This window comes from Cynoglossus semilaevis, chromosome 20 (assembly GCF_000523025.1).
Source record: "Cynoglossus semilaevis isolate Cse_v1.0 chromosome 20, Cse_v1.0, whole genome shotgun sequence".
Classification (NCBI taxonomy): domain Eukaryota; kingdom Metazoa; phylum Chordata; class Actinopteri; order Pleuronectiformes; family Cynoglossidae; genus Cynoglossus; species Cynoglossus semilaevis.
This window is the reverse complement of record NC_024326.1, coordinates 2,875,726-2,903,500: the sequence shown is the minus strand read 5'-3', so window position 1 is coordinate 2,903,500 and position 27,775 is coordinate 2,875,726. Positions and strand designations below refer to the sequence as shown.

General features: G+C 41.2%; 3 protein-coding genes across 5 annotated transcripts; 2 read left to right on the top strand and 1 right to left on the bottom strand.

The window, feature by feature from the left end:
* The first annotated feature begins 8,378 nt into the window (after positions 1–8,378).
* On the top strand, positions 8,379–10,945 carry scg2b (secretogranin II b). 2 transcript variants are annotated; one of them, XM_008333923.3, is made up of 2 exons: positions 8,379–8,553; positions 9,043–10,945. In XM_008333923.3, the coding sequence occupies exon 2, from the start codon at positions 9,060–9,062 to the stop codon at positions 10,863–10,865; it is 1,806 nt and encodes a 601-aa protein (XP_008332145.1). In that variant the 5' UTR covers positions 8,379–8,553; positions 9,043–9,059; the 3' UTR covers positions 10,866–10,945. The 2 variants fall into 2 exon arrangements, with proteins under 2 accessions (XP_008332145.1, XP_008332146.1); XM_008333924.3 differs by lacking the exon at positions 8,379–8,553 and adding an exon at positions 8,662–8,963.
* Positions 10,946–11,072: 127 nt separating this feature from the next.
* LOC103396005 (AP-1 complex subunit sigma-3-like) lies at positions 11,073–17,415 on the bottom strand. Of its 2 annotated transcripts, XM_008333925.3 has the most exons (6): positions 17,222–17,415; positions 14,696–14,874; positions 14,471–14,579; positions 13,755–13,892; positions 12,743–12,804; positions 11,073–12,581 (listed from the first exon to the last, which is right to left on the bottom strand). In XM_008333925.3, the coding sequence occupies exons 1-5, from the start codon at positions 17,222–17,224 to the stop codon at positions 12,763–12,765; spliced, it is 471 nt and encodes a 156-aa protein (XP_008332147.1). In that variant the 5' UTR covers positions 17,225–17,415; the 3' UTR covers positions 11,073–12,581; positions 12,743–12,762. The 2 variants fall into 2 exon arrangements, with proteins under 2 accessions (XP_008332147.1, XP_008332149.1); XM_008333927.3 differs by lacking the exon at positions 12,743–12,804 and having other exon boundaries at positions 17,222–17,402.
* Positions 17,416–17,476: 61 nt separating this feature from the next.
* On the top strand, positions 17,477–20,724 carry LOC103396002 (dehydrogenase/reductase SDR family member 12-like). Its single transcript, XM_008333921.3, has 10 exons — positions 17,477–17,778; positions 18,046–18,179; positions 18,273–18,355; positions 18,779–18,874; positions 18,965–19,046; positions 19,157–19,218; positions 19,356–19,460; positions 19,539–19,629; positions 19,868–20,005; positions 20,133–20,724. Exons 1-10 carry the CDS (start codon positions 17,723–17,725, stop codon positions 20,309–20,311), a joined length of 1,026 nt encoding a protein of 341 aa, XP_008332143.1. The 5' UTR covers positions 17,477–17,722; the 3' UTR covers positions 20,312–20,724.
* Positions 20,725–27,775: the final 7,051 nt, after the last annotated feature.

Here is a 27,775-nt window from a genome sequence, read left to right as displayed (position 1 = left end):
AACCTTTCAGGTTCTTCACAGGAGCAGGTTGACAAGCCGTTTGATGAACATCACAAATGTGTTCTTCGAATATTTCTGATTGAGCTCGTCTGGAAAAATGAGTTCATACACAAGTAGCTTTAGAATCCCACGCAGATTAACCTCCAGGATTAGACAAAAACATCAAATTAGTAGGATTTGATAAGTAGAATGTGAGCACCGATCACATACGTACATCAACTAAACCTCTCATAGAAAAAAGCCTGTCCGATTATGTGTGGCTAAATGACTTTTTTGTTTTTTTAATTCTGCCCTGGCGTTTTTCATTAGAAATATTACTGCAAGACCACGAAGATGTGAGATTTTATCAGACCCTTATCTTCTTCTCTCTCCATCCAACCGACCCTATGGGACTGAGTGAGTCAGAGGCATAATACTGCCTTCATTAGCCCACTGGTGCTGACATACACACACAAACACAGAGACGAGCGGCTTCACCACAGCAACAAAAGCACCAATCAGAAGTACACGATGAAGGACACTGTATATTGAACAGATAAGGTTTGTCTCTCTGCGTCTTTATTAGCGTTCACGTGTCGCGTTCTCTCCAGTTCCATTGAGCTCTCTCGTCCTCTAGACTTATGACTCATAAAAGCCCTGTCTTTGTGATTCATGTGCGCACTCCAGAGTGTGTGTGTGTGTGTGAGAGAGAGAGAGAGAGAGAGAGGGAGTGAGAGAGAAAAAGCCGTAGTGGAGTTTACACAAAAATGAATGGAGGTTCTTCCTCACTCTGGAGAATGGTGGCTGAAGAAGGCTCAGGAGAAAGAGTGATGAGACTGGACCACAGAGACATGGATCCATCCAACAGAGACATCATTCAGTCTTCTGCTGCACTGTTGACATAGTGTACAGCAGGGGTCTCCAACCTTTTGTTCTCCAAGAGCTAGTATTTCAAAATAAAAGTGGCTGAGAGCTACTTTTCTGTTCATAGCTCAATTCCAACAACTCAATAGGCTTTCTTTGCCTAAACATTATTATCATTATTCATATTATTATTAATATTATTATTGCTCTTATTTTTTAATTTTATTTTCCATCTACTGCTACACAGATGGCAACAACCAATCTACTCTAAGTGTTTGGCAATCAAAGGTGATTTTTCTTTCTATTGTTTCTTCCTTTGTTTCCTCTGCTTACTGTCCTTACTTCCTTGGGCCTTCCCTTGGATTCTATCATTCTTCTTCTTCCTTCCTCTTTAATTTCTTTCCTTCGTGCCTTCCTTTCTTTCACCATTCCTCCCTTCCTCCCCTCCTTCCTTCCTTCCTTCCATCCTTTTTCCATCCCTACAATCCTTTAATACTTCCCTTCTTTCTTTTGTCCCTCCCCTCAGTTTTATTTTCGCATTCCTTCTCCCTTTGCTCCCATCCTTTCTTCCATTCCTTTATTGTGTCTTTGTTATTATTTTCGGTCCTCATCTCTTCCTCTGAAGCTCAGTCAAATGTGTTACTGGACTCTCGCTGCACTTCTCAGATAATTAGGGAAAGCACTGGCTAAAGCACATAAACAGACATCGAGTGAGTGTGAAATGATTCTATTTGGTTGTTCTTTTTTTATCACCACTGCTCACATTCCTGCCAGTTTTTCATTCCTCAGTTATAATGTGCTGAGTGTGACGCCTGTGACGGCGGCCGTGCCACGCCAGCTGTGTCTGTCCCCGCTCTAATCTCAGCTGGATCATCTGTCTCATCTCGTCCCTCTCTCTTTCTCTCTTTGTTTCTGTGTGAGGGCCAAAGTGAAAGTGGGAAAATGTGTGAGGTCTCTCGCTAATGAGCTTGAGCAGTGAGGCGAAGGGTGCGGGGGAAGAGAGGCAATGGGATACTGATACGTCTAGGCGATGACTCACCCCTGCCTGATATTTATAGCATAGGCAAGGAGGGAAGGGGGGAGCGGGGGTGTGCGGGTGGAGGAGCTAAGGGGCAAGTTGTTTGGGAGTTGCCCAGAACAGCATCATCAGAATGTCAACAGGGAGCGGTCAGGATGCAAAGATGCAGAGACCCTCATGATGGGCAGAGAAGAAGGAGAAGAAGAAGAAGGAGAGAATATTAAAGGGATGTATGCCCAGGGAGAGACGGTGACGTGTGGAGACAGAGGAAGAGGAGGGGGGAAGAAAGGAGGAAGTATAGGGATGGATGTGACTGTGGGTGACGAGAAGATGAGGGGAGGAGAAGAGGGAGTGGTGACAGGAATAGCTCCATTCTCCAGTGTCAGGACTTATTTAAAAATCTCATTGAAAACAATCAGGAATGTTAGCATAGCAGAGCCACACCAGGGCTAATGCTCCAAAATATACTCAGGGATGTACTGTACTGTAGTAGTAGGTTACTACAGTAATGTACAGGCTTCAACATGCAATCTCACATTCACACACTGACCAGATGGACGTCAGTCGAGGTAAAGACAAAAAGACAAATGAAAGAACAATACTTCATATGTTAATATTTCTAATCTTATTCTAGGCGACGCTGCTTGTTAGTGGGTTTCTTTCTCATTTTTTCACATTTATTTTTCTTCCTGCCTGTCTCCATTCTAAGGACGTCTTCATTAAAAAACACATCCTGTGCCTCCTCCCCTGCTGACGTCAGTCAGTGCGTCACGCTGCATCACTTAACACTGGCATAAAATCAGTGCATGTGTGCTCTTATCCACATCTGCAAATGTAAAGATGCAAACACATGACACACACGGCTATGGATTCGTTGCTGCAAATAATACAAATCCTTTTTTTTCTAAAAAAACAAACCAAAATAGACAGTACTGTCACAAAGAGTAAAGGAAGCAACAAAGAGACTGACAACGGCAGCAGAGCGGGCTGACACTGAGGTGAAGATGCAGAGGAAGGACAGAAATTGCTGCTGCAAATTGCTTATGCATTGTCAGAAAAAGATGCTTGAAATGCAATAAAAATACAGACAGTGGTTCCTTTTAGAACTGAGTCCAGTAAACTGATGCCTGAGTAAACCACTTAAATGTGAATAAGTAGGGAAAAACACATTAATAATGAGTTGTCCTATGGATTAAACAACAAACTGAAACATCTCTAATTATTCTGCATTTATGTCACAGATAAAACCACATGAGGAGTATCAGTACAGGGTGAATCAGGGTTCACTGGAAAACTTTGGTCAAGTTCAACAGAGCGACTGCATTCCTGTGGCATTACATGGACATTTGACCATTTCAAAACGGCTCCGTCTGCAGAATCTCCACCTTCATTCCTGTCATACTCTCCCTTCACTTTGCCTTTCTCTCAGACTGTTCACGTTTTCTTTCCTACCTCCCTCCCGTCCTAATGGCTTAGACGGCATATTGTGGCTCTAATCAGCCTCATCTCCGTTCTTTGCTGAAACCACCTGCCTCCTGAAGACAGGGACTGCACTTTTACCACAGTAATTGGAACAAAGGGAGGGATGAAGTGACTGGCTCACGACGGAGGGGAAAAGTAATGAATTTGAGACGTGGAGGAAAGGCTCAGAAATGCGACTAATCAGTGGGTAGTGATGAAGGGAGGAAGGAAGGGAGGGAAGGGTAGGAGATGAAAGACGGTGATGCAGTGTCATCACAGAGATGGTTGGGGGGAAAAAAACCAACACGAGCCATGGCAACGGGCATGCCATTTTCTCTCTTCCCCATGAAGGAGTGATTAAGGCCGAAAGGGTGAAAAGGTAAAGAGGAGGCGGATAACAGACAAGCAAAGCAACAGGGAGGGGAAATAAAAGGAAAACACACATCCCTCTAACAGTTCTCTCTCTATTTGAATGAGTCAGAGTAACAGCGTCATGTTTGAACAATTTCATTTGGCTCTCAGTTCAATAGCGAGTCCTTGAGATGAAACTAAAGCAACACACACAAAAGATCCAAACTCACTGACGCCCAGATCCGAGTCGTGTGCCAGCATACTGTACGTTTGTGTTGTTGTTCCTTCTATTGTGTTGGATACAGGCCACTGTGGAGCTGATATCATTCTTTGTATCTGCTTTGATTGACGTGTGTGTAAACAGATGCAGCATCGCAGATGAATCTTGTCACTTCACTGAGAGGAGAAGGAGGCAGTGAAAAGCCGGGAGATAAACAGAGATGGAGCGATGGCGTTTCAGTTTTATTAAATGGATTTGGAAAGTGGTGACATAGAGGAAGCAGACAGAAGACTGAAGAGTGGTTAATCAAAGAAAAACTGAAATTAGTGAGGAACTGGAGATAAATGAGACCAGTGGTTCTCTACTTTTTTATACTCCCCTATTAGCTTCCACCACACAGGAGAGATGTTTATACATTTTTATAAAGATATGTGTGTTTAAAGGTTGTAAGAAATCACATTCAAAGTGAACAACTCTGCCATTACACAGCTATTAGATTCCAAATGGCTTGATACAAGAGAGCTGTAAGTATTTGGTTCTCCATACAAGTAATTATTCTACTTATTAAATAGACCAGGCAGTAGTACTAAAGAATACTGTCTTTAAACTGCAGTTGCATGGCGTGTATGGAACAACGCACAAAGACAGCACATTAAAAATCCTCGGGGGCGGCTGACAGGCTCAGTCACTGAATCTTTCTGTTTCGTGACTTAAACACCGTCTGATCCCTCGCTCAGAATCCTCCCGGTGCCTGAGGAGGGGATCTACAGACAAACAAGGACCCACACAGCAGTTCTGTGCGTGTGGGTTGGGCTTCTTTGTTTACCAGTCTCTTTTAACTCATTGAAGAAATTGCACTATTAAAAATTCATAGTTGTACCACCATAACCAGGCGGTTAGAAATCTGGGTTTTTTTCTATTGTGAACTGACTTTTAGTCCCACACCTTGTGGCAGCTGTGGAGGCTATTTTTAGCCCAGCGTGGCAGAAAGGAAGCACGTTTGAGCATTACTGATGAATGAGTGAGTGAATGTATTTCTGGATGTCATAGCAGCTTAAGATTCCCCTGTATGTGTGCGATCAGTCTTCACTGAAACTGACAGTAGATAATAACCTCCATGAGGACATCAATCTCCAATACCTTAATGCATGGACGAAAATGTAACCTTTAACAGATTGATACTTCAGTGCACAGGCAGTCGTGACCTCTTAAGCAGTCGTTCTTCCTCAGGGCGGAGCTATTTCTGAATGGGCAGCAGTGATGTCACAGGAGCCGTGCTGCAGGAAGCATCACAAACTGCACAGTGTTTTGCTCATCTCCTGAGTGATTGATTTATTTTCAATATAAGTCTTTATTTTCTACACACACACACACACAGACACACACACGCAGGGAGCTAATCCAGTCATGCTTTGATTGACGTGTGTGTAAACAGATGCAGCATCGCAGATGAATCTTGTCACTTCACTGAGAGGAGAAGGAGGCAGTGAAAAGCCGGGAGATAAACAGAGATGGAGCGATGGCGTTTCAGTTTTATTAAATGGATTTGGAAAGTGGTGACATAGAGGAAGCAGACAGAAGACTGAAGAGTGGTTAATCAAAGAAAAACTGAAATTAGTGAGGAACTGGAGATAAATGAGACCAGTGGTTCTCTACTTTTTTATACTCCCCTATTAGCTTCCACCACACAGGAGAGATGTTTATACATTTTTATAAAGATATGTGTGTTTAAAGGTTGTAAGAAATCACATTCAAAGTGAACAACTCTGCCATTACACAGCTATTAGATTCCAAATGGCTTGATACAAGAGAGCTGTAAGTATTTGGTTCTCCATACAAGTAATTATTCTACTTATTAAATAGACCAGGCAGTAGTACTAAAGAATACTGTCTTTAAACTGCAGTTGCATGGCGTGTATGGAACAACGCACAAAGACAGCACATTAAAAATCCTCGGGGGCGGCTGACAGGCTCAGTCACTGAATCTTTCTGTTTCGTGACTTAAACACCGTCTGATCCCTCGCTCAGAATCCTCCCGGTGCCTGAGGAGGGGATCTACAGACAAACAAGGACCCACACAGCAGTTCTGTGCGTGTGGGTTGGGCTTCTTTGTTTACCAGTCTCTTTTAACTCATTGAAGAAATTGCACTATTAAAAATTCATAGTTGTACCACCATAACCAGGCGGTTAGAAATCTGGGTTTTTTTCTATTGTGAACTGACTTTTAGTCCCACACCTTGTGGCAGCTGTGGAGGCTATTTTTAGCCCAGCGTGGCAGAAAGGAAGCACGTTTGAGCATTACTGATGAATGAGTGAGTGAATGTATTTCTGGATGTCATAGCAGCTTAAGATTCCCCTGTATGTGTGCGATCAGTCTTCACTGAAACTGACAGTAGATAATAACCTCCATGAGGACATCAATCTCCAATACCTTAATGCATGGACGAAAATGTAACCTTTAACAGATTGATACTTCAGTGCACAGGCAGTCGTGACCTCTTAAGCAGTCGTTCTTCCTCAGGGCGGAGCTATTTCTGAATGGGCAGCAGTGATGTCACAGGAGCCGTGCTGCAGGAAGCATCACAAACTGCACAGTGTTTTGCTCATCTCCTGAGTGATTGATTTATTTTCAATATAAGTCTTTATTTTCTTCACACACACACACACAGACACACACACGCAGGGAGCTAATCCAGTCAGCACAAGGCAGCAGCAGCAGCAGCAGCCAGATGGATGTTTCTTCTACCGTCAGGAGACTCTCTGCAGCTCCTCAGCCACAGACAGCTTGCAGCTGGCAGAGCATCTCTACAGTCACCGCCTTATCTGCGCCGATGACACACTGCATACTTTGCTGAACTCTAATGGATGTGAAAGGAGCACGAAAGTAGACTAAATAAGAAGCACGTTGGATACCGTTATAGCTGTTCAATGAAAACCAGGTGGGCAGCCCAGAGGAAGGCTGAAATGGAACAGCACTTACGCCTGAATAGCACTAAGTGGAACACTTAAATCACTTTAGATTGTATGGGAGAGCTGTGATAGGATGCTGTAGCATTAGTAAAAAAAAATAAAGTTATCCTGAGGATTATTTGGGCTAGTAACCAGCAGAGATTATATTTCAACATTCAGCATTTAATATAAATCTATTGGGTTCACACTATTGTTTGAGTTAATTAGTAAAAAAGGACATCATCCAACACAGCAGTAGTTTTGTGCGAGCTCAGATACAGCCCAGAAATGCACAATAATCAGAATCAAAAATATGCATTGATCATTCATCACTCCTGTAATGCAAATGAAACATGGTATGAACTCTGCAATCAGGTATCAATGTAAAATCATAGATTTATTCTAAGCTAGATATACAAATTAGAGTCCTGCCACTAAGCAGTTCTTGTTGCATTGCACTTGTAATAACAATTTGAGCAAGCACCATCATTAAGAGCCTAGTCCAAGGACTTGCATCATCAGGTTTAATTTACCTGCAGGACTGCATTAAAAAATCAGCGTGACGACAACTGTGGCTGTGGTGGATCACATGTTCTGTCACTTATTTATTTATAGCAAAGATACTGGTCACACTTTGAGCAGGAACTGTATTTTTTTCTACCAAAAAGGTGTGTGAAGGTGTGTCTGTGTTACTATCAGGCTTTTTTATTACCATTATCAAATTGATTTCTCTCAGCAGATACAGGACATGTCAATGTCTGGTACATAAATGCTGGAAAAAAACAAACAATAAGAAACAAACAGATGTTGACTGCACTGTTAAAATCCAAACAAGCTTCTGATCTCCTCATAAACTCATGACTGTTGATGGACAGACTGAGGCCCCTGTATGATGTCAACCTGCAGAATGTCAGAGATTTGACCCCCCAGCCGCAGTGGGGTGTCTGTCATCATCACTGCCAGCAGAGAGGAGGAGGAAGAGGAAGAGAGAGAGAGAGAGAGAGAGAGAGAGAGAGAGAGAGAGAGAGAGAGAGAGAGAGACTGCGACAGCAACTCCGCGGTGGTTTTGGTCTGTGAGTCATCGCTGGAGGATTTAACTCTTAGAGTGCCATGGCGACGATTAGTGACGACAGCAGTGATGGAAAAAGATTGTTTTGCTACTTGATGAAAGAAGTGGAAAAATGTTTTTTTGTGAATCAGAATAAATAATGAATATACATGTTTGTTTTTTATTGTTTTGGTCCAATACAACAGGCTTCAGTGCTGTTGATGTTTAAATAAGATGCACTTATTGTTATTGTTTGTTTCAACCCCTCACATTTTTAATAAAACAAAGTCCGTTGAATCAGCCTTTACGTTACATATTATCATGAAGACGAAGAGGTTTCAAATAAACATCACCATTGTTTGTGAAGCAGACTGTCGAGCATCTCTTCAGTCAAAAGCTTCAACAGAGCGACGCTGTGCAACAGTCGGTAAACAGAGCTATTTTTATACACTCAGATCTTTAGTATGCCATATCATGAACCTGAATCATTTATATGGATTTTTTTTAGGAGCGGCTATTGCGTTTGTTGTGCGATGACGCGGTGGTCAGGTGTTGCCTCATATAACGGGGGGAGCTGTCCAAGTGCTGAAAGCAGAAGAGAAGAGCACCGCTCCACAGGAGATGCCATACACTTTCAATACTGTCTGAGTTTATTTTCCAAAGGTAAGGCACAGCTTTTCTAACGGCTTTATTTTTCATTCTCTTATACAAATGTAAACCCTTCCCTATCTATTACTACGTACCGACGCTTTTTTTCGTCGATTCTTTTTGGCAAATCTCGACACTTTTGTTCCAGCTCGTGTGTTTATCGTGTTTAAATGCGTCGTCAGCAGTTGTTGATTACGATGTTGTTTCTTTTGTTGTAAAGTACCGCGAGAAGAACACATTTGGAAGGTTGATGTTGTTTAGATAAAATCGGATGTCAGGGTTGCCCATAACAACGCGGGGAGTGACTCATCCAGGGATGTGAATGTATCTCTTTACGCACAAGCATCATTTGCAGTGCGTAAGAACCTGATAGGCATTCAGATCCTTCATCAAAACAGACTCACTTGCGTAAGCTTTGGAGAGCGGTACGGTTAGAATTACTGAATTACAGTATATATACATTGGAGTTTTGCTTTATTAATGTTTTGCTCTTTTGGTTTACAGGTAATACATAGCCTATAATGCTGCATTTTCACCACAAGTTGCCCAAGGGGGGAGCTGTGATACTGCTCGCCTTCCTCCTCCACGGATGCGCCGTGCAGGCTGCGTCTCTCCCCCGTCAGTACAGGCTCCGAGTCGGGGAAAGTGATGGACAGCCGGCGGTCTACCCACCAGGCTCCGACATGATGAAAGCCCTGGAGTACATCGAAAACCTAAAACAAAGGAACGGAGGTCGACCCGAACCTCTGGATTACGATGAAGTGGATAAATTCAAGTTCCTGCTTCAGTTGGCATCGCAGCAGGACGAGGGTCTGGGGGATCGCCAGCCTGCCCCCGGCGCGAAGAGGCCGGAAATTACGGCTGAACAGCTTTTAAAAGCACTGCTCAAAACTCTGAGTGATCAGGGAGGGAGAGACGTGAAGATCAGCCCCGTATCTGCGCCCAGGAACGACCGCCGCACTCACAGGCACCGCACCAAAGACACTGAAACCCCCGCGAGCGCACCGGTAGACTATGAGAACTTCCCCAGACCCCACAAGAAGTACCCGCTCATGTTTGAGGACGAGGAGAACGCAGAGGCGTCAAAGCGTGCCACGGAGGACCTGGACGAACAGTACACACCTCAGAGTCTGGCCAACCTGCGTTCCATCTTTGAAGAGCTCGGAAGAATGCCCACAGTCGGCGGCCAAAAGAGAGACGTGTTTGGGGATGAAGATGAGGATGATGACGAGGAGGAGAACGGTTTCAGCCTAAGAAGCCAGGCTTACGATGATGTGGTCGGAGGAGAAGAATGGGTCCCCATGGAGGAGAGGGAGGAGACGGAGGAGCTGGTCAACGGTAGTCATGAAGAAATGGCCAGGGCACTCGGCGACCAGGAGGAGGCGGAGAGGGAGGAGATGCAACGCCGAGGCAGCCAGAACCAGGGGGATGCTGATGACGACACCAAGCTGGTAGATTACTACCTGTTGAAGGTCCTGGAGATGAGCGACCAGACACAGAAGAGAGACCAGACCGGGGAGCAGAGGAAACGGCTGATCCGTCCCTCCATCGTTGACCCTCGGACAGTGAAGGAGCTGCTGGAGCTCTCCCTGAAGCTCCACGTCCCTCCACAGGACCTCATTGACATGCTGCTCACACATGAGCTCAGGAAGCTGCACCGTGAGCCACAAGCCTCGACGCGCTACACCACCGGCCAAACACCCAAGATCAGGTACTTCAGCCGCAGGCTGCCTGTGAAGAGCAAGCCTCCCGCTGAAGACATGGACAGAGAGGACTTTTTGGACATCATCGGAGTGGAAACCATCAGCAACGAGTATCCCGTGGTGCAGAGACCCATGAAAACCTCTCCACCGTCAGACAGGATCGTGGCTTCCAACCCCGTTGCAAATTCTGGTCCCGTTAACATCCCTCCTCCCTCCGGCCGCAGGGAGAACTTATTTTTATCCGAGCTCAATAAAATGCCCCTGAAACGCCAGGCCGCTGGTGCTGATGATGGGAACGATGATGACGATGGGGACGTGGAAGACGAGGTGACCACCTACTTGGCGGCCAAAATTCTCACAGAGTACCCAAACACCATCTCCAAGAGGGATACCCAGGCGCAACAGTTTCCCTACGAGCTGTACGAGCGGGCCATGAAGGACTACCTGGGGCAGGTGGACAGTGTCAAGCGGCCGCTGGCTAAGAGGGACACCGAGGTGGCCACGGAGGAGAGGGTGACTCCCACGGAGATGCAGGGGAGAGAGGAGGTTGCGGCCAAGACCTCGGCTCCACAGACCGTGAATGACGAAGGGGAGCGCCGTGAAATGACAGCGGCCGGGATGTAGCCTGACACCCTGCAGGAAAACGCACGAAATTCTGAATATAGTATTTATACTGTCTTAAAAATAAAGTCTGGTGGACGTGATCTAGTTTACAAATTTCTATTATGAACTATATAGCTGGTATACTGTCACCCTTATGAAAATGAACAATATCAACCATAAAGGTTCAATATTTTTGTGTTTTTGAATATATATATATATATATATATATATATATATATATATATATATAGTCCCTAATTGCTGCAAAAACATTTCAGAAATGTCACATTGATATAATAGGTTAATTATAGGTGCATTCCGTACACAAACTATAGAAAAGGATCCTCAGAACACTTTAATTGGTTGCTAATGAATTAATTAAAGACTGATTTAAATCCACATGAACAATTGAAGTTACTTACGTTTTGTGATGTCAGTAAAAATTTGTTCACATTAATGATGTTTGTAAGCAGGTCTATATTTTCAACTATAATCAGCTGCTTAATGGTAAAACAAAATGCTTATTTTTCATGTCAGACTAACATCTGTGGATAATATACATGTAAACTACAGTATAACAATGACTGGGCCTTTAACAACAAAGACACAGTACAATGACAGGAGCACTGAAGGAAGATTTTAGAGCTGTTTTTTCCATAGAACAACGAGCTGGGCTGCAGGACAAGTGTTTTCGTGACTCCTTATATATTCAGGGTAATAGTGGATTTAATGTTATTACTATGATAATCATTTGAAAGTCTAAGTATCAGACCGCCGCCTGCCTTCCAACCCTTTCATACTGCAAAGCACTGTATTGTTGGCCTGCCAGTGGTTGTGTTACGTATGCTCATTTTTAAATCATTTTGTACATGTTCGAAACTTGTGTGATGACTCACAGATGAATAAAGCATCAGCTGTATTATTTTTTTTCTTGCTGACTCATGTTGCCTTATTAAAACTGAAATATATTCAACTATAGTCGGCAGTTATATGATCAGAGTTTTATTTACTAGACTTGTCTAATGTGGCTGTATGAAATTTCATATAGCAAATTAAACATGAATTTAATCAAACTGTGTTGGAAAAACTACTCCATTAAGAAGATTTATCAAAATACATATTTTATCCATACATTTTAACATCTTGAGTATTTATAAAACACATGGAAGCAAATGTTCCTTCAAAGACAGTGGATCCCACACTTCATCTTTAACAGACTGAAAACAGCACACAATTCTTCATAATCTAATTCAGTAGTTAGAGTTATTCACTATTATAAATATCAAGTATCATTTGAGAATTACCTGCAAATATGTTGCAAAACATTGACAAAAGAGTCCACTTACAGTGGAGTGTTTCGTGGCAAACCTTTCCAACATATTAAAAGAATCTTCAGAATCACAAAATGCAACAAAACCACTGATCCTGGATCAGTTAAATCCTTTCATTTTCCTGAACCCCAGCCTCCTATCTCTACTTCATTTTATTTTAAATATATTCACTTTTAAAAAATTCAGACTTTTTTCCCACATAAATTAAAGAGAAACAAATGAACTCTCAAATAAAGTTGCATTGCAGCAATGCTTAAGGCAGAATGTTAGCAGATGTTCACACATTGTGGTTTTTTTTTAAGTGTTTAGTCATTTACAGTGCATCAGTATGCTGCCTTCCTTTTCCAGTTTTGTCTCTTTTCCCAGGGAGTTAAAACGCAGGTTTGCTCATATACTCCTCCATGGTCTGAAAGAAGACACAGGCAGAAAGACAGATCAGGTCCCCGGTGTCCCGTTGTACACCATGGTACAATAAATATTCTCTGGCACACACCCAACCTCCCCCGTTATCACAGTGCTGAGCACACCAACACACTATAGGTGACTAACACAAGCACAACATCTAACCTTTCTGTCCATATTCAAGGTCATCCAAACAGCTCCACCTCATACCATTCACTGCTGTCATCCTGAAGCGATAATGGTCAAAATGAATGCAGGCTAAACTGCAGATAATCCAACTCTGAATGTGAAAGTGTTAGTCAGCGCTACTTAAGTAGGACAAGCAAGAACACCCAAGTCAAATTACGGAACCACACAGAACCACGTAGAACCACGGACCTGCAGGCACAACCAGAAACACAAGAAAAGCTAACAACTAAAAGCTACGTCACATTGCGGGGAGATTGATCCCTCACTGGCAATAAACACTGGCAGAGCGAGAGAGAGAGATGGGGAGAGAGAGAGACCACAGAGTACATGTAAGAACACAGCAGGAACACACATCCATGAAAAAGTACCATCAGCTATCATCTGAAAGCCTATTAGCTACGCAGAAGACAAAAAGCACACAAGGGACTCAGCAGCACCACTGTTAATTGAACTCATTATGACACTGGCTACGAGCGAGCCTGGCTGGTAAATTCACACTCACACAAATAAACTGAAACAAGTTCCCTCATACCGGAGCTTGATACAGCATTTATGTTCAGTGTTTTGTAGCAAAATAAAATTAAAATTGGTCTCAAACAATTAGAGCTCTCTAGGTAACCCAAATCCAAGATTAAGGATGATGTGAACACACCTGAAGTCTATTAACAATAGGGCTGAGCCATAAAACAGGGCTCAAATGTGATCATGATAAAATGACGGTTGATAAAGAAGCCACACATGAACTTGACGAGCGTTTTTTTGACTTTTGTATTCAGAATGTGTCAAATTCAGCGGTTGTCGACAGCAGTTTGTCTGAGTTAATATCGTGATCACATCCTTTAGTGCCGCATCACCCAACACCTAATTTGTAACAAGAATCTTTCTAGAATTAAACAGAACCACGCAGCAGATGTTGCATGCACACACCAAAGATTCAAGTCACACCTCGTGTTTTGCATGTGTGTTTACGTGTGTTGGTGCGACTCACCTCCTGTAACATGTCTGATGCTTCAATAGAGCGATTCACAATCTGTTTGGAGGTTTCCTGTACCTCTCCTCCTATTATGAACTCATCCAGGATAAAATAGGCCTTTTCGAAGTTAAAGATTATGTCCAGCTCACACACCTTAGAGGAAATACCATGGTAAATATGTTGGTTTTATTGGCAATGTGAAAGTGTGTGTGCAGAATAAACTGATCTTTGGCCCTGCCTGCACCCTTTGAGACTGACAAAGGAAATGGATATAAAAAAATAGCCTGCCTGCACCCTTTGAGACTGACAAAAGAAATGGATATAAAAAAATAGGAGGCAAAAAATAAATACAATCTTAGGATCCGAGTAATCAATAGGCCTTTTACTGCATCGATCAACTCTTTGGCAAAGCCTTACCAGAATTAGCCTGAATTGAAAGACTGCAGACCCACATTTATGACCAAAGCGTGAATAATTTCAAGGGGTTTCTCTTCAAGTTTGGTGGAGAATTTGGTGTGTGTAATTTCAGAAAGAAAGGATAAGAAATCTGACCAAATATGTTTTGTGTTTTAACATCTGTGGTAGAACTCCTACTTTGACCTACCTTCATATCCTACATGCTTTACTTGCTGTTAAATCTTATATTAACAGGCTGCAGTGACCATGATATAATAAACATTTAATAAATATAAAACCTTAGTTGCATGATCAAAGGAGAAACTGTGAAATACATTGCCAAAGTATTTGTCCAACAGCTCCACATAGCGGTGAATGATCTCCAATGCTAGCAGCTCATTCTCCTGGTTCTCTATGGCCAAGCAGAAATACAGGCTTGCATATCTGAGGACAAAGCAAACATGAAGTTTTTAACAGGGGCTGAGGGAGATGAATGATGAACGCACAGGGACTGAAACAGTGGTGGTCTTTCGACCTCCGGCAGGTTAACCAACACCCACCGCTTGTAAATAATCTTAAGGTCTTTCCAGTCCAAGAAGTTACATGAGCGCGGTTGCCGTGCCAACACCATGTTGGTCATGTCCCTGATGATCTTCTTTTTCTCGCGCTCTGAAATAGGCGTGAACCACTTCTGCAGACGCAGCTTCCCCTGACGACTGAAGAGTAGCAGGAAGCGCATCTGTGAGGACGGGTGCAGCAGAGGGTTAGATCATGACAAGTGCACAGACAGGGATATAGAGAATGAAATATTAAACACATACATGCACAAACACGGGGGATTCATTAACCTGCACTGCACTTTACAATAGAATCAGACAAAGGGTCAAAGAGGTGACACGCTGCTGCCATGGTTAATTAAACTGTAATTGATCTCTTTTAGTGCATTCTTTCCTACTGTGGCAAAAATAAATAAAGAACACACTTGAAATTTGCCCGGCTGTGGCCCCCGCTGCAATTGTTGTGCGCCTCAGTTAGGATCAACCCCGCACTTTGAGAATCACTGACTTGATCATACATTGAACACACAAATTAAAGCACTTTGCTGATTTAGAATGTGCTTATAAAAATAGTATGCAAAATACTATAAAACATTCATATTGATCTGAAGTAGAAGGCAAATGGACTGTCTCGGTTTCTTGAACACATTTCACCTCTCATCCAGGAGGTTTCTTCAAATCCAACAGACTGAATTGTTTACTTTGTAAAATTTTCTGATATTCAGCCATTATATTTATATATTCTGTCACGTTCAGGAGACTCAGGAAGCAGACAAGACCCATTTTTCTGATAGTGAGTTCTCTCCACTATTGATCACTCCCTAGAGTCTCAGCTTGACATATTAGTTGACTTGACAGGAGTGGAGGAAAAATACATCAGATTAGTTTTAAGGTTCCCTTTTTGGATGTTTGTAGAATGTGCTTCCTAGAATTGCTGCAAGATTTGGCTTCACATCAAAATGGAGTCATTTTCTCCTACTTCCACTGGAACAAAAATGGCCCACTGTTTACTTGGAATCTTCCTTTCATTGTTCGGGTAAGAAAGGCACATCAAGTGATTTAAGATCTGAAGACTGGGAGTGATTTTGTTTTAGCTGTTTTTGAAGACAGGTGAGTTTTTGGTTCTACATTCTTCGGAACTGATCAGCAGCTAACAACAATGGAGGAAATGCTGCTTTTCAACCAGCTGACAGATCAAGTATACATCTACACTACAGAATTACCACAGGTTTACATTACAAACAGGACTTTCAGGTTCCTTCAACATTTAAAACCAGGTGATGCTTTTTTTCTATTAATATCAGTGCTTTGCTGGTGACAATGAAAAAATAGTGGTGCCTGAGATGCAGCACCATGACAGACCTTCAACTGTCCACTGACCATGTTACAGAGCTGGCCCTTAAAGAAATGTCCATTTTATGGATATTATCTTTTTAGGAAATTGGAAAAATTTGGACAGTTATATAAATATAACATTTCTAATCATTTGTTTAGTCGTATCAACAACTATTGAGACAAATATCTAAGGTTAGGGTTAAAAACATTGTAGTTAAAATATCAGCATTTTTTTTTACATGGGTCAGTATTTCTTTACTCTCTCCCAGATACTATAAAAGGAGAACTAATTGTCTGTGAAAGCTTTTGAAAAATGCTTCACCTCTGGACCCGTCACAGTTGGATGGTTTTACTTAAGTGAAGGTGATCGAGAAAGACATTAAAGGAGTTGCACTTTAGAATAAACAGACAGCCACCAAGGGTGGATCTCTTGTTTTGGATCTTTTCTGATTCCATTTCTGGCATCATCTTCAACTATTGTCAAGTCCTGTTTACAAATAAATATTTCTTCATTCTAGGTCTTGCCATTAAGTCAATTGTCAAGCCCTTGTTTATAACCTGTGGTCTTTTTAGTCATTAAATTATGTAGACTAGTATACAATAAATGTGAATTGTTGTATACTCTACAATAAAATGTATAAAATATAATTTTGACAGGAAAATACTATTTCCCCTCAGGATCCTTGGCTAGTAGTAGGCAATGACATCGGTAGTGTGCTAAAAAAATGACATCATATCAATGCGTTTACTAGGACTGTGCCTGCATTCGTTTAGCTGAGCGATTCAAAACAGCAGTGGTAATTTAACAACACTGAGTTAAATTATGCCAGATAAGACATGCACCCACTAAAGCTCATCTCCTTAGTTTAGGTGTTAGGCAAATTATTCAAAGAATTACAATGGCTGCACTCCACCTGAAGTGACGAAACCTGTTTAACCAGGTCGTAGCTTCAGGGAAACGTACAACTTACACCAGTTTGAATGAGATCTAGACAAATGACAACAGAAACCCTGAATAAAATCCACATACAGCGTCTTATACTGCTGTTACAAAGCCAGACAAGAATTAATCAGATCTTAAATGTCCAGAAAGTGGATCAGAAATGTAGTTTTTTAGCTTTAGCTACATGTCAGGTGTAACAGGTAAACGGGCTTACAGACATGCGTAGAATGGAAAAGTCTGAGAGTACTTACCATTTCAACGGTAAAAAAAATGGTTAAAATACTATCAAAAAGTTATAAAAAAAATTCTATCGATATAATAACTTTAACCCTCAAAAAAGGGTCCGAACTTCTGGTTTAACGCATATCTATTCGCCCTCAACACCAGTAGTCAGTAACTCAGTGAGTTAACTCCACCCCTCCTCACGTGACCAACGGTGCCTGCTGGACGCGTCACCAAACGCCATTGCCATCTGATTGGTAATTGTCAATGGAGACATGCCATTCATGCTTTTAACGACCCTCCACCTGGTGTGTACAGAAGGTGGATTTTAAATGAATGAGGTGATCAATTTTTACTGCTGCTGCACTGTGTCTGTAGTGTTGTTGCGATGCTGAGACGACAGAGAGCAGCGTTGAGGCTTCTGCCATCTCTGACTGCAGCCCCGTGATTCTGATCTGACACAGTGGTTGACAAGGTCCTGGGAAGTTTTGCACATCTTTTGGTTCGTTATTTGTTTGTTTGTTGCTACAATGTCTCTTTATCGAACCACCCTATGGTTTCTGAACGGAATACATCATTATACAAGGTTAGTACCCTAGAGTATAGTAAGTATTAATCCTACATTTACATTTTTACTCTACTACACAAGTGTAGTAGAGTAAAGCAAAATATGGCTGGAATGCTCTGTCTGTTTTGGTTATTATCTAGAAACCTTGGTTAAAATTACTGTAATTTTTTTCTTTTCTTTTTTGGCATTATTGAAGCATGACCGTGTTACCGTGAATGTCTGCTCTCTGTACGGTATGGGGGGAAAAATTACTACAAAAACGATGTGTTTGCTTTGTGCCCCCAGGAAAGGGTTTGAAGCAGCATCTAAGGACTTCAACCCTCTACACTTGGATGTGTCTGTTGTAGGAAGGTCTTTTATGGTTACGGGAGCTAACAGTGGCATTGGCAGGGCAACCGCCATGGTGATAGCCAAAAAAGGTATGTGGCAGAAATTAAACAATTTTTATCTTTGCTGCATTTTGAAGTGTTTTGTCCTGACCCGGTATAAAAGCCTGGTGATTTGGTTTTCAGGTGGGACTGTTCATATGGTTTGTCGGGACAAAGATAAAGCAGAACAGGCCAGAGTGGACATTGTTAATGACTCTGGGAATACAGTAGGTGTTGTTTGACTGATAACACACAGGGAATAAGTGACAATGCACACCATCTTTACACCCAGTCATCTTCACTGGCCCCCAGCCAGACTTTAGGCCACATACAAAGTCTTCCTTGTTAGTCCACAACCCTCCAGTGCACAAATCACCAAGCTGTTAGCTGATTAGACATATTTCCTTATTATTTGACCGCAGTAATGTTACACTTATTTTTTTAGCATAGTTTCTGTGACCAATTTGTTTACAATTCTTTGACATGTTTAAAAATAAGTATAAAAAGTTGGGAAAATCAATATCTGCTCACATATATTATAATAATCACACTGTTCTAAAATACTTTTTTTATGACTTTATTATTTAATGTTAATCAATTTAAATTCCTCAAACAGGCTGTTGATAAAAGTACATACCTTTGTGTTTTAGGAAGTATATGTGCATATTCTGGACATGTCAGAAACCCAGAAAGTCTGGGAGTTTGCAGAGGACTTCAAAAAGAAGCATTCATCATTGAATGTGTTGGTAGGTATTAACCAATTAAGGCTTACTTCACCGACAATTTCCTGATTTAAAACTGGTCATTTGTTCAATTGAACTTATGTTAAATGGCAGATAAACAATGCAGGCTGCATGGTGCACCAGAGAGAAGTGAACACCGAGGGACTGGAGAAGAATTTTGCAACCAATACAATGGGTGGGGCATATATATATATACCTAATTGTTTTTTTTATTTTATTTTTGCTTTAAATGTAAAACCACAGCTAAACCCCTTGAATGTTTTTTCTCTATCTGTCTGTTTCTAGGCATGTATGTCCTTACCCAGTCCCTCATACCACTTCTACTGAAAAGCCGGGATCCCAGAGTGGTACAAACACACTCACACTGGTCAACACAACACAACAAACAGTGTTCAGTGTTCAGAAATGGCAGAATGGCACTTTTGTCTGATCTGAAGTGGCTGTTGTCTAAACACACACTGCCCCTTTCCTCCATTCCTGTTAGATCACTGTGTCCTCAGGGGGCATGCTGGTCCAGAAACTCAGAGTGGATGATCTGCAGTCTGAGATGGATAACTTTGACGGGACCATGGTCTATGCTCAGAACAAGGTAGCTGGTTACCATCACGTATATCACTGCAATACATTTAAAATGAAGAGAAACATGTGTGGTGTTGTTTCCACTTAGAGACAGCAGGTGGTGCTGACGCGACAGTGGGCAAAAGTCCACCCTGCCATACACTTCTCTGTGATGCACCCAGGCTGGGTGGATACACCAGGTAAACACTAATACTGTAGCAGCGTCCATTTGCTTCGTCTGTGGGTTTTACAGCCAGATTTAAATCATTGCATTTGCATCTACCGGTAAGTATTTAGAGGATGTCCTGGTCATTGTTAACAGAAAAGGAATACAGAGAGAAACTTACTGATGCTCACAGGACCAAATATTTTTAGTGATACTCCAAGCTTTCTTAATTCAAAAAAATTGCAATCGATGTTTTTCAATCTTGTTTCCAGCTGTTTCTAAATCAATGCCTCAGTTCCACCAGATGATGGGGGAAAGACTGAGGACTGCAGAGCAGGGGGCCGACACTGTCGTGTGGTTGGCCGTGTCTAGAGCTGCTGCCAGAACACGCAGTGGACAGTTCTTTCAAGGTGAAACCTGAGCAATTTTTTTTTATGTAGGACAAATATAACAGTCATTTTCATTTTCATTTTCACTCCCGTGGAGTGAAAATTCTGGTCATCACAGTCGCCTGCTCCTGTTCCCTCTCTGATGCAGATCGCAAGGCCATCCCTGCCCACCTTCCTCTGGCCTGGACTCACAGTTCTGCCCAAGAGGTTGAGAGTTTTATGACTCAGCTGGAGGAACTGGCCAGACCTATTCAGTCTCCGATTCAGAACCCAGAACCAAACAGTTCATCCAGCCCTGTGGAATCAGCTCTCCCTGAAATAGTCTGAAATGAGCAATCCATTATAAGTATATACCTAAAATGTATAACCACCAGTGTAATCAAATACTTGACAATGAGACACAAGTACAATATGTTGGCCTAACTACTGTATGAATAATTGTTAAGGCAGACTTGAGGGTTGTTCTTACCTCAGTGTAATACGATCTAAGCATGGCACTAGATGATCACAGAAACGGTTTTATGAAGTCTGTAATCCCAGTATTTTTGAAAACATCTGCTGCATTCCTTCATCTGTTGTAGCTGTCACTTTGTTATGAATTCCTGACTCGTGGCTCTCGCATCAAATCTGTTGTTTGTAAAATCAATCTCTAATAAATAAATACCCTACCTGAACCCTACTATGACGTTATACATTTACATAAAATGATAATAAACATACATTATGCAAGTTAATAATTATCACTGTCACTGCCTGCCTTTTTGACTGTGCAAACAAGGTTTGGAATATGCAACATATATTATGATATTTAGTTTTCTTTATGACAGATCCATCATGTAGTGTGACTGAAATGTTTAAGAACCACTGCAGGCCACAAGATGGCAGACTATGTACAGTACAGTTACAGAGCAGTTTTTTTTCTGAATGAGAATTACAGTCAGGCATAAACTCCCTCCTGATCCTTTGCCTGTAATAATATATTCCAAATACCCCTCTATCTGTCTGTTTTGTTTTTAATCCCATTTACTGTAAGTGGCGTAATCCCAAGCCTCAGATGGAGTGACCACTGGACTCTGGAGAAGTGCAAACACACTCTTGAGTAACAAATCACACTTCTCATTTTGGCAGTCTCTGGGGAAAGGCCCCAGTCTGTTCCAACCCTGATGTGCTGCAGTGCACAAAGCCAGGCTCATAAAGACATGTCTGTTGGGCAGTTTGACTCAGTTTTGGGCACCGAGGCACAGAGTGGTCGCCTTTACAGCTTTACAGGGAAAAGTATGAACTCTGAATAAAAATGTTTTTCCTGGTTTGGATGTGAAGGGAGATGAACAGTGAAGTCTAACCAGGTCACATGGCAGACCTGGTTGTAACTGATGGTTTATGGAGCTTGCATGTTCCTCTGTTTGTGCTTGGGGTTTTTTTTCTCCGTCAGTCTGAAGGATTACAATAATTGGACTGATTGATTTAACCAGAAATACATATTTTGAACAAACTGCAACAGACTGGTTGAAACATACATTAACATCAAGCAAAATGGGTCTATTGTTACTCAGACAATGTAGGATATGTCACATGACTCTTTGAACATGTTTAATAAACTTCCTGCTCCTGATCTTATCTGTGTGTTGCATTTGGGTCATGCCTGCCTGTTTTTTGTAGATATACGTAGCAGGAGTTGATATTTGTGAAATGAAATAAAGCCCAAAACATTAATTGAAGTATTACAAACTCATATTTATTGAATTTATAACTCACCGACTACTTTTCAGTATGTTTTACAGCAGTGTACATTTCTTTCATTTATTTCTATTGACACTGTGAACTTACTAAACTATAGAATTGTAGTAATAAAATGTATCCCATACCTATGTAGGTATTTAAATATATATATATATTGTTGCGATCTCTGGTTGCTGTCCATGGTGCTGCCATCCACTTATATTTCCGCATAACATATACATAAAAGTAGAAAATCAAAAACATTAAGCGTTTTGATTGAACTGCTTCCCAGTGTGATAACATTTATTTATACTTGACTATCATTTCAACTTCAACAGTATTTCTATAAGTGCTTATGTATAGTTTCTGTCTTAATTACTGCATTAACCACTAATAACTCTAATGAAGACCATGGGTCATTTAAGGCAGTTTCAAAACTGTTTTATCATCCACCAAATTTAAATTTTGTGCAGACATTAAACATTCTTGAAGCAGCGAAGCATTCACAAGGTTATAACATATTTATTCTGCTCAATTTACATAAATGTTTATTAATTGTATGAAATAAACTTTTGTTTCAAAACTACTGCACAAAACTGGGTGCAACCCATAACCACACGGAAACAGCCCCAGCCGTTAGGTCTGTCTGCTTCCTGTTGTGTCAGCTGGGTGGAGCTAATCAGTGTGATCAGCCTCACCCGTGTCACCTGGGGCCCTGCGGTATTCCTGCGACCCAGTCACTTTTTTGTGACTTTGCGCTTCGTAAATAAACCTGCTGCACTTGAAGAGTCTCTCTTGTCCTTCAGTCCTGTTTGCTTCCTGCCATATCAGTACGTAGAAGAAAACATTTGAAACATCTTTCTTTGGTAAATGTTCCCATGCAAATTACATATATTTTGTATGTGTTATAAAAGAGAAAAGAAAGAAAGAAATGGAATTTAATTAAAACGAAATATTATTCCACTTGGTATGATGATATTAGCTGTGTTTTGACCGAAGCAATTCGTATGTATTGTTGTACTGACCTCTACTGGTATAAACTGTAGCGTTTGCCTGTAGAAAATAATGGCTTTAGTTCCATTGAAAAAAAAAACCAACAGTGTCTGCTGCTCACTCTTGATGCACCTGTATTTTACATAAATAAATTCTCATGTTACAGAATCAAAACATAAAATAAAAAAACCCTAACGTTTAGTCTGTATTTATGAACCCTCAAGTTTAAAGTGTTTTAAAATGGTGCATTCATCAGATTAGCAAATCTTTAGCATTTCCTCTCTCAAGTCACATCCTCTCCTTTAATGTCGTTGAGGATGGTGTCATGTGTACTGTGGTTTTGAAACAGGAAGTGCTGAAGTTACATCTTGGTTGTGTTGTGTGCCTTCAGTAATTTCAGTTCAAGGAAAGGGGGTTAGAAAGGCAAACACTGCATTCGTTTTAGTGTCTGTAGAATATAGAAACTCTTAATTGTCTGCATGGATGGATAATAAAACACATTAGAAGTTCATTTTCATCACACCGATATGAGAATATTCTCACCTCTCATAAGATTGGACCTAAGTCAGTTTCTTTGTTGTGTCACCCTCAGTTCCTCCTATTCTACATTGTTCTGCTGGAGCTGTTTGCCTGCTGATAACCAACCCTGCAGCTGCAGGGAGATAAACTCCAAGCCCTTCAGCTGAGACAGGCCTGACATGAGATGTGACTGTGGACATGGCAAAATACACCTCGGTTGTAGGAGTGGTTCAGGAAAAGTTTTTATTTTTTAATTTCCAGTTAAAAATAGCTCCTGTTTGTAGTAGCACAAAAGAGCCCGTAGGTGGGGTGCTTTGTAGTCTGAGTTTGATAAAATGAAGTGTAATGCTCTGAAGCTTCCCTCCATTTGCAAAGCACATGATATCCTTCAGCAGCAGGGTAAACCGAAAGGACATCAGTATAAAGTGGTGCATTTGGAGGCAGGGGTAATTGATTTTTTTTTTTTTTTGCAAGTGATTACAGAGGCAGAATTTAATACACTGCTTTTGATTTCAGCTCTTTTCATTGCAGGTCCTTGCTTTGCAAACATGACACCACAGCATTGAGCCCCTATAATGCAGCTACCCTCAGAATCCCGCACTCATCATTTTAGCCAACTTGCTGTTGACCTGGCGCCAACACCGCGAAACAGGTGAGTAAGTAATTTAATTTGTCACTGCCGCCGACCTTGAGGCAGGGAATGTAGGCTACCAGAATCCCAATTGGGAGGCCTGAAGAAAACATCCTGGGAGTGGAGATGGGGGTCAGACCGTCCTGTCTGTAACATCACACACAACTTAAAGGGACACTTTTGTCCCTTTGTCCTCCTACAGAGATTAATAATGTATGGTAACACTTTAAATTAGGGAAGATTAAATCCACGGCACTTTGACCTTTGACTGTCAAAACCTTTATCTTTAGGTGATAAGGCCTTGAACTAATTTAAGGTCTGAATGTTACAAATTAACTGAATTGGATTAATAATTGATGCGTTTGATTATAAATTTGCAGTTGTCTATGATGAGCAGGAGTGTAAAACAGATATGTTGTTAACGTTCCTCACACTTTTATGAAAGTACAACACAACACACTCTGACCTTTCACCAGGCATAAACCATAGGAAATGACAAGTGTTGGCTTCTTCCTCAAAAGACAACCTTCCTCAAAATAAAGAGAGAAGAGTTTGTCAACTCAAAAAACAGGAAGTGTTTCTTCTGCAGCAACAGATAACAAAGCAATTGATAACATAACTGTCAAAAAGTCTATATATAAATATATATGTGTCTATTTGGCTGTAGACAAATATATTTATGTATATATACTGTATATACAAACTCCAATATAGAATGTTGGTGTTTGATGCATTAACATTACAGTACCAACAGTCAGGTTTTATTTAGACCAAATAGACTAGTAGAGATTATGGGTGGATAAACTGTTTGAACCTGTAATTGGAGGTTTCACATCAGGTGTGCTGAGCAACACCTTGAGTGCGTACGTGTGGAATGTCAAATAGACACACTTCTTTTTCTTCTTTCCTTCATATCGACTCTGTTTGGTCTTGTAAAAGGTTTTCTCTCTTTTGCGTAACAACTAGTCAAAAATTAGTCTTTTTTGTCACAATGTCTCAGTAAAACGTGAGGAACCAGGTGTGTCTTTGTGTCTGTGTCTTGAGCCTGCAGCACACAAACTGAATTTGCCTTGCATTACATGTCAGCTGCTAGGATTAAACCATGACTCAGTCAGAGGATTCATCACACTGGTGTCTCAAAAGTGTCACCTCCCTATGAGAGGAGCTAAATAAAACGGCGTAGAAGTGGCGTAGAAGGAGTCAGATTAACAAGTCTGGGATAATAAGTGACAGCGAATGACTTATTATGTCCGTCACTGAGAGATTTATCACGTCCACAGATTCTAGGAGAGATTTTGTGACTTAAGTGGTTGTATAAATTCATAAATCCTCTCAGTAAAACACATGCTCGCCTACTTTGTATCATGTTAGCGACGTTTGCACGCAGACGCAATCTAAATCGCATCTCTCATCACCTGGAGTGAACAAATGTACCCGATGTCCTCGTCCAGCCATGTGATGTGATCCGATCGCAACTGCAGCCTTAGCTTGTAGGGTGAGCTTGTTGAGGTGACATCTCAAGTCACCCCCGGTGGAAATATCTTGGGTTAGAATTCAATATTGGTCATAAAATCTAAAAATAAGACTGCAGCGTCTAAGCTGTTTGGCAGGAGGCTGCGTTAGCTGTCTGGAAAAACACACACAGCTAACGGGATTTGAAAGTCACTGTTTCCTCCAACAGACGTCCTGTTGTTCGGATTAATATGATTCTCATGAAATGTTGGAGGGACTTGGAAGAAAACGTCTTTGAAAAGGCATTCTCAGTCCACTGCTCTGCGTCCTTGTCTGCCAATGAGCCAGAGTTTCAAATAGAAACCTGTAGATTTTCCAGCTGCACGGCGCTTTCTTTAATGACATAGCTCATAGCCACGTTCCCATTCAACGGCCTTCATTATGATTCAGTAATCACAGACTACATTTGTTTTTCTTTTTCTCTCTGCTCCCTGTCCTTTGCAAACGTATCGGCCTCTGTCTCCCCGCCTGTGTTTGTCTTCCTCTGAGCAAGACAAATTCAGCAGTGAGTAAGAGCCGGCTGGAGAAAGGGTTTGTTTACTTTTTCGGCACAGACTGGTGCTCTGTAGGGGAGCATTCTGTTATTTATGGCTCAAGGCCTTATGTGATTGGCTGAGGAGAGATATAATTATGTCTGCTGCTCAGCTTAGCCAGTTTTGGAGTTACAATAGGTACAGTGGTGAGTTCAGTGGTTGCTAGGTTACTAAATGTGGGTGCTTATAGCGCATAATAAATATTTTTGATATGAACAGAACCTTCCGTGGAGCCCAGTGTCACATGTGACCCCATATCATGTTCCAACATGCCGGTGACTCATGATTGGTCCAGTTATACTTGAATAGCAGTTGGCGTTCACAGTTCTAGAAGAAAGAAGTAAAAACCCTTGGGGTGGAGCCACACGGCTCTTTGTTGGTGTTTGTTGAAGGGATAACACAATTAACATGTTAATTAGGATTAATCAGAGTACAAATGTAATGCATTTATCAAAGAGGCCGCGTGAAGTGGGCTGTGTATCCAAAATTTAATTGTCACATAACAAAGAATGTTGATTAATTTGGATTTGAATTACCATTAATCATCTTAATCGTTTATTTAATCAGACTACAAATCTTATCATGTTGTTTTTCTGTGTTTTTCCCACAAAAAAAGAACACTTAATGCTTTTTTGACAGTGAACATGACGGATTTGTTTTGTTACAATTGTGTTTTAAAAGTTGTGGTTTCGCATAAGGGAGTCTGGAGTGGCAGGAATGTACTGAGGGTGGTGCAAGACAGTGGCAAGGTGGGCAGTCACAGTGACAGATGTGTTACATCAGGAGAGTGGGCAGAGAAGCTCAAACAGGAGTCTTGGAGTGTGATATTTGCCAATCCTCATAATTACAGATATAATTTCAAATATTTAACCTGCAGACAGTGTCAGGGAGGCAGCCTTTATATATCAGGTTTACCCATCGCTTCAGAAGGACATTTACTGAGCTCATTGTTGTCATTAATATATTTGGCTGTAGACAGATTTCTTAAGTTCATGTTCATATTGTGAGTAGGCTGGAGATGAATATGAACGAGGTGGAAAAATGCATCTCTGCAAACTAACCAACTCTAAGCATCCAAAACACACACAAATATTTTTTGCACTGCATTTTTAAATTCTGTGATAGTTGGCCATGAGGTTGTTTTTTTCTCTTTATGAAACCAGTTACTTGCAGGAGTTCCTTGGATTTTTTCCCCTCCTTATGAACTGTGGTCGGACAGGGACCCTGAATAGACTAATGGGATTATGTCAGTTTGAATCTGCCTTTGTGGGTTTTATTCCCCACTCTGGCAGTGAAACAGCAGTTGTGTATTTGTCTGCTCCCGAGAGAAGGTTGAATGTGAAGATGAGACTTCAGCTCTCCAGCGTAGATAATCCTGTTTTGTATTCTATACCATGGTTTATATGATTGCCGTCTTTCATTATACATGGGCAGTCATTTCACCAGTGGAAAACACAGGGACACCAACATAATGGGAGCTCAGAGCTTAATCCTCATGTAATCCTTTTATTTCAAACACGTGTGCAGCACAGGCCCTAATAAATAGTGATGTTTCTGTCACAGATCTGCCTCGTCTCACCCTTGGATTAGTCAATTGTTATGGAATTGCATGGACAAAATAATTGATTTTCAATTTTCATTTAGTCATTACAAAAAATAATAGTATCAGTCAGTAGGTACGGACACTGCTACAACCAGATACGTTTATTAAACAATCTTAAGTTGTTCCACAAGAACAACTGACACTGTTGGCCTTATCTGTGCAAAAAGCTATGAAAGGCATGTAGTCATAGAAATGACAAACCAGACACTAAGACACTGATAATGTAATAATGCTTAAAAAAAAATATTGTTGTTTTTTAACTTGTGGTACTCCATTTCTTC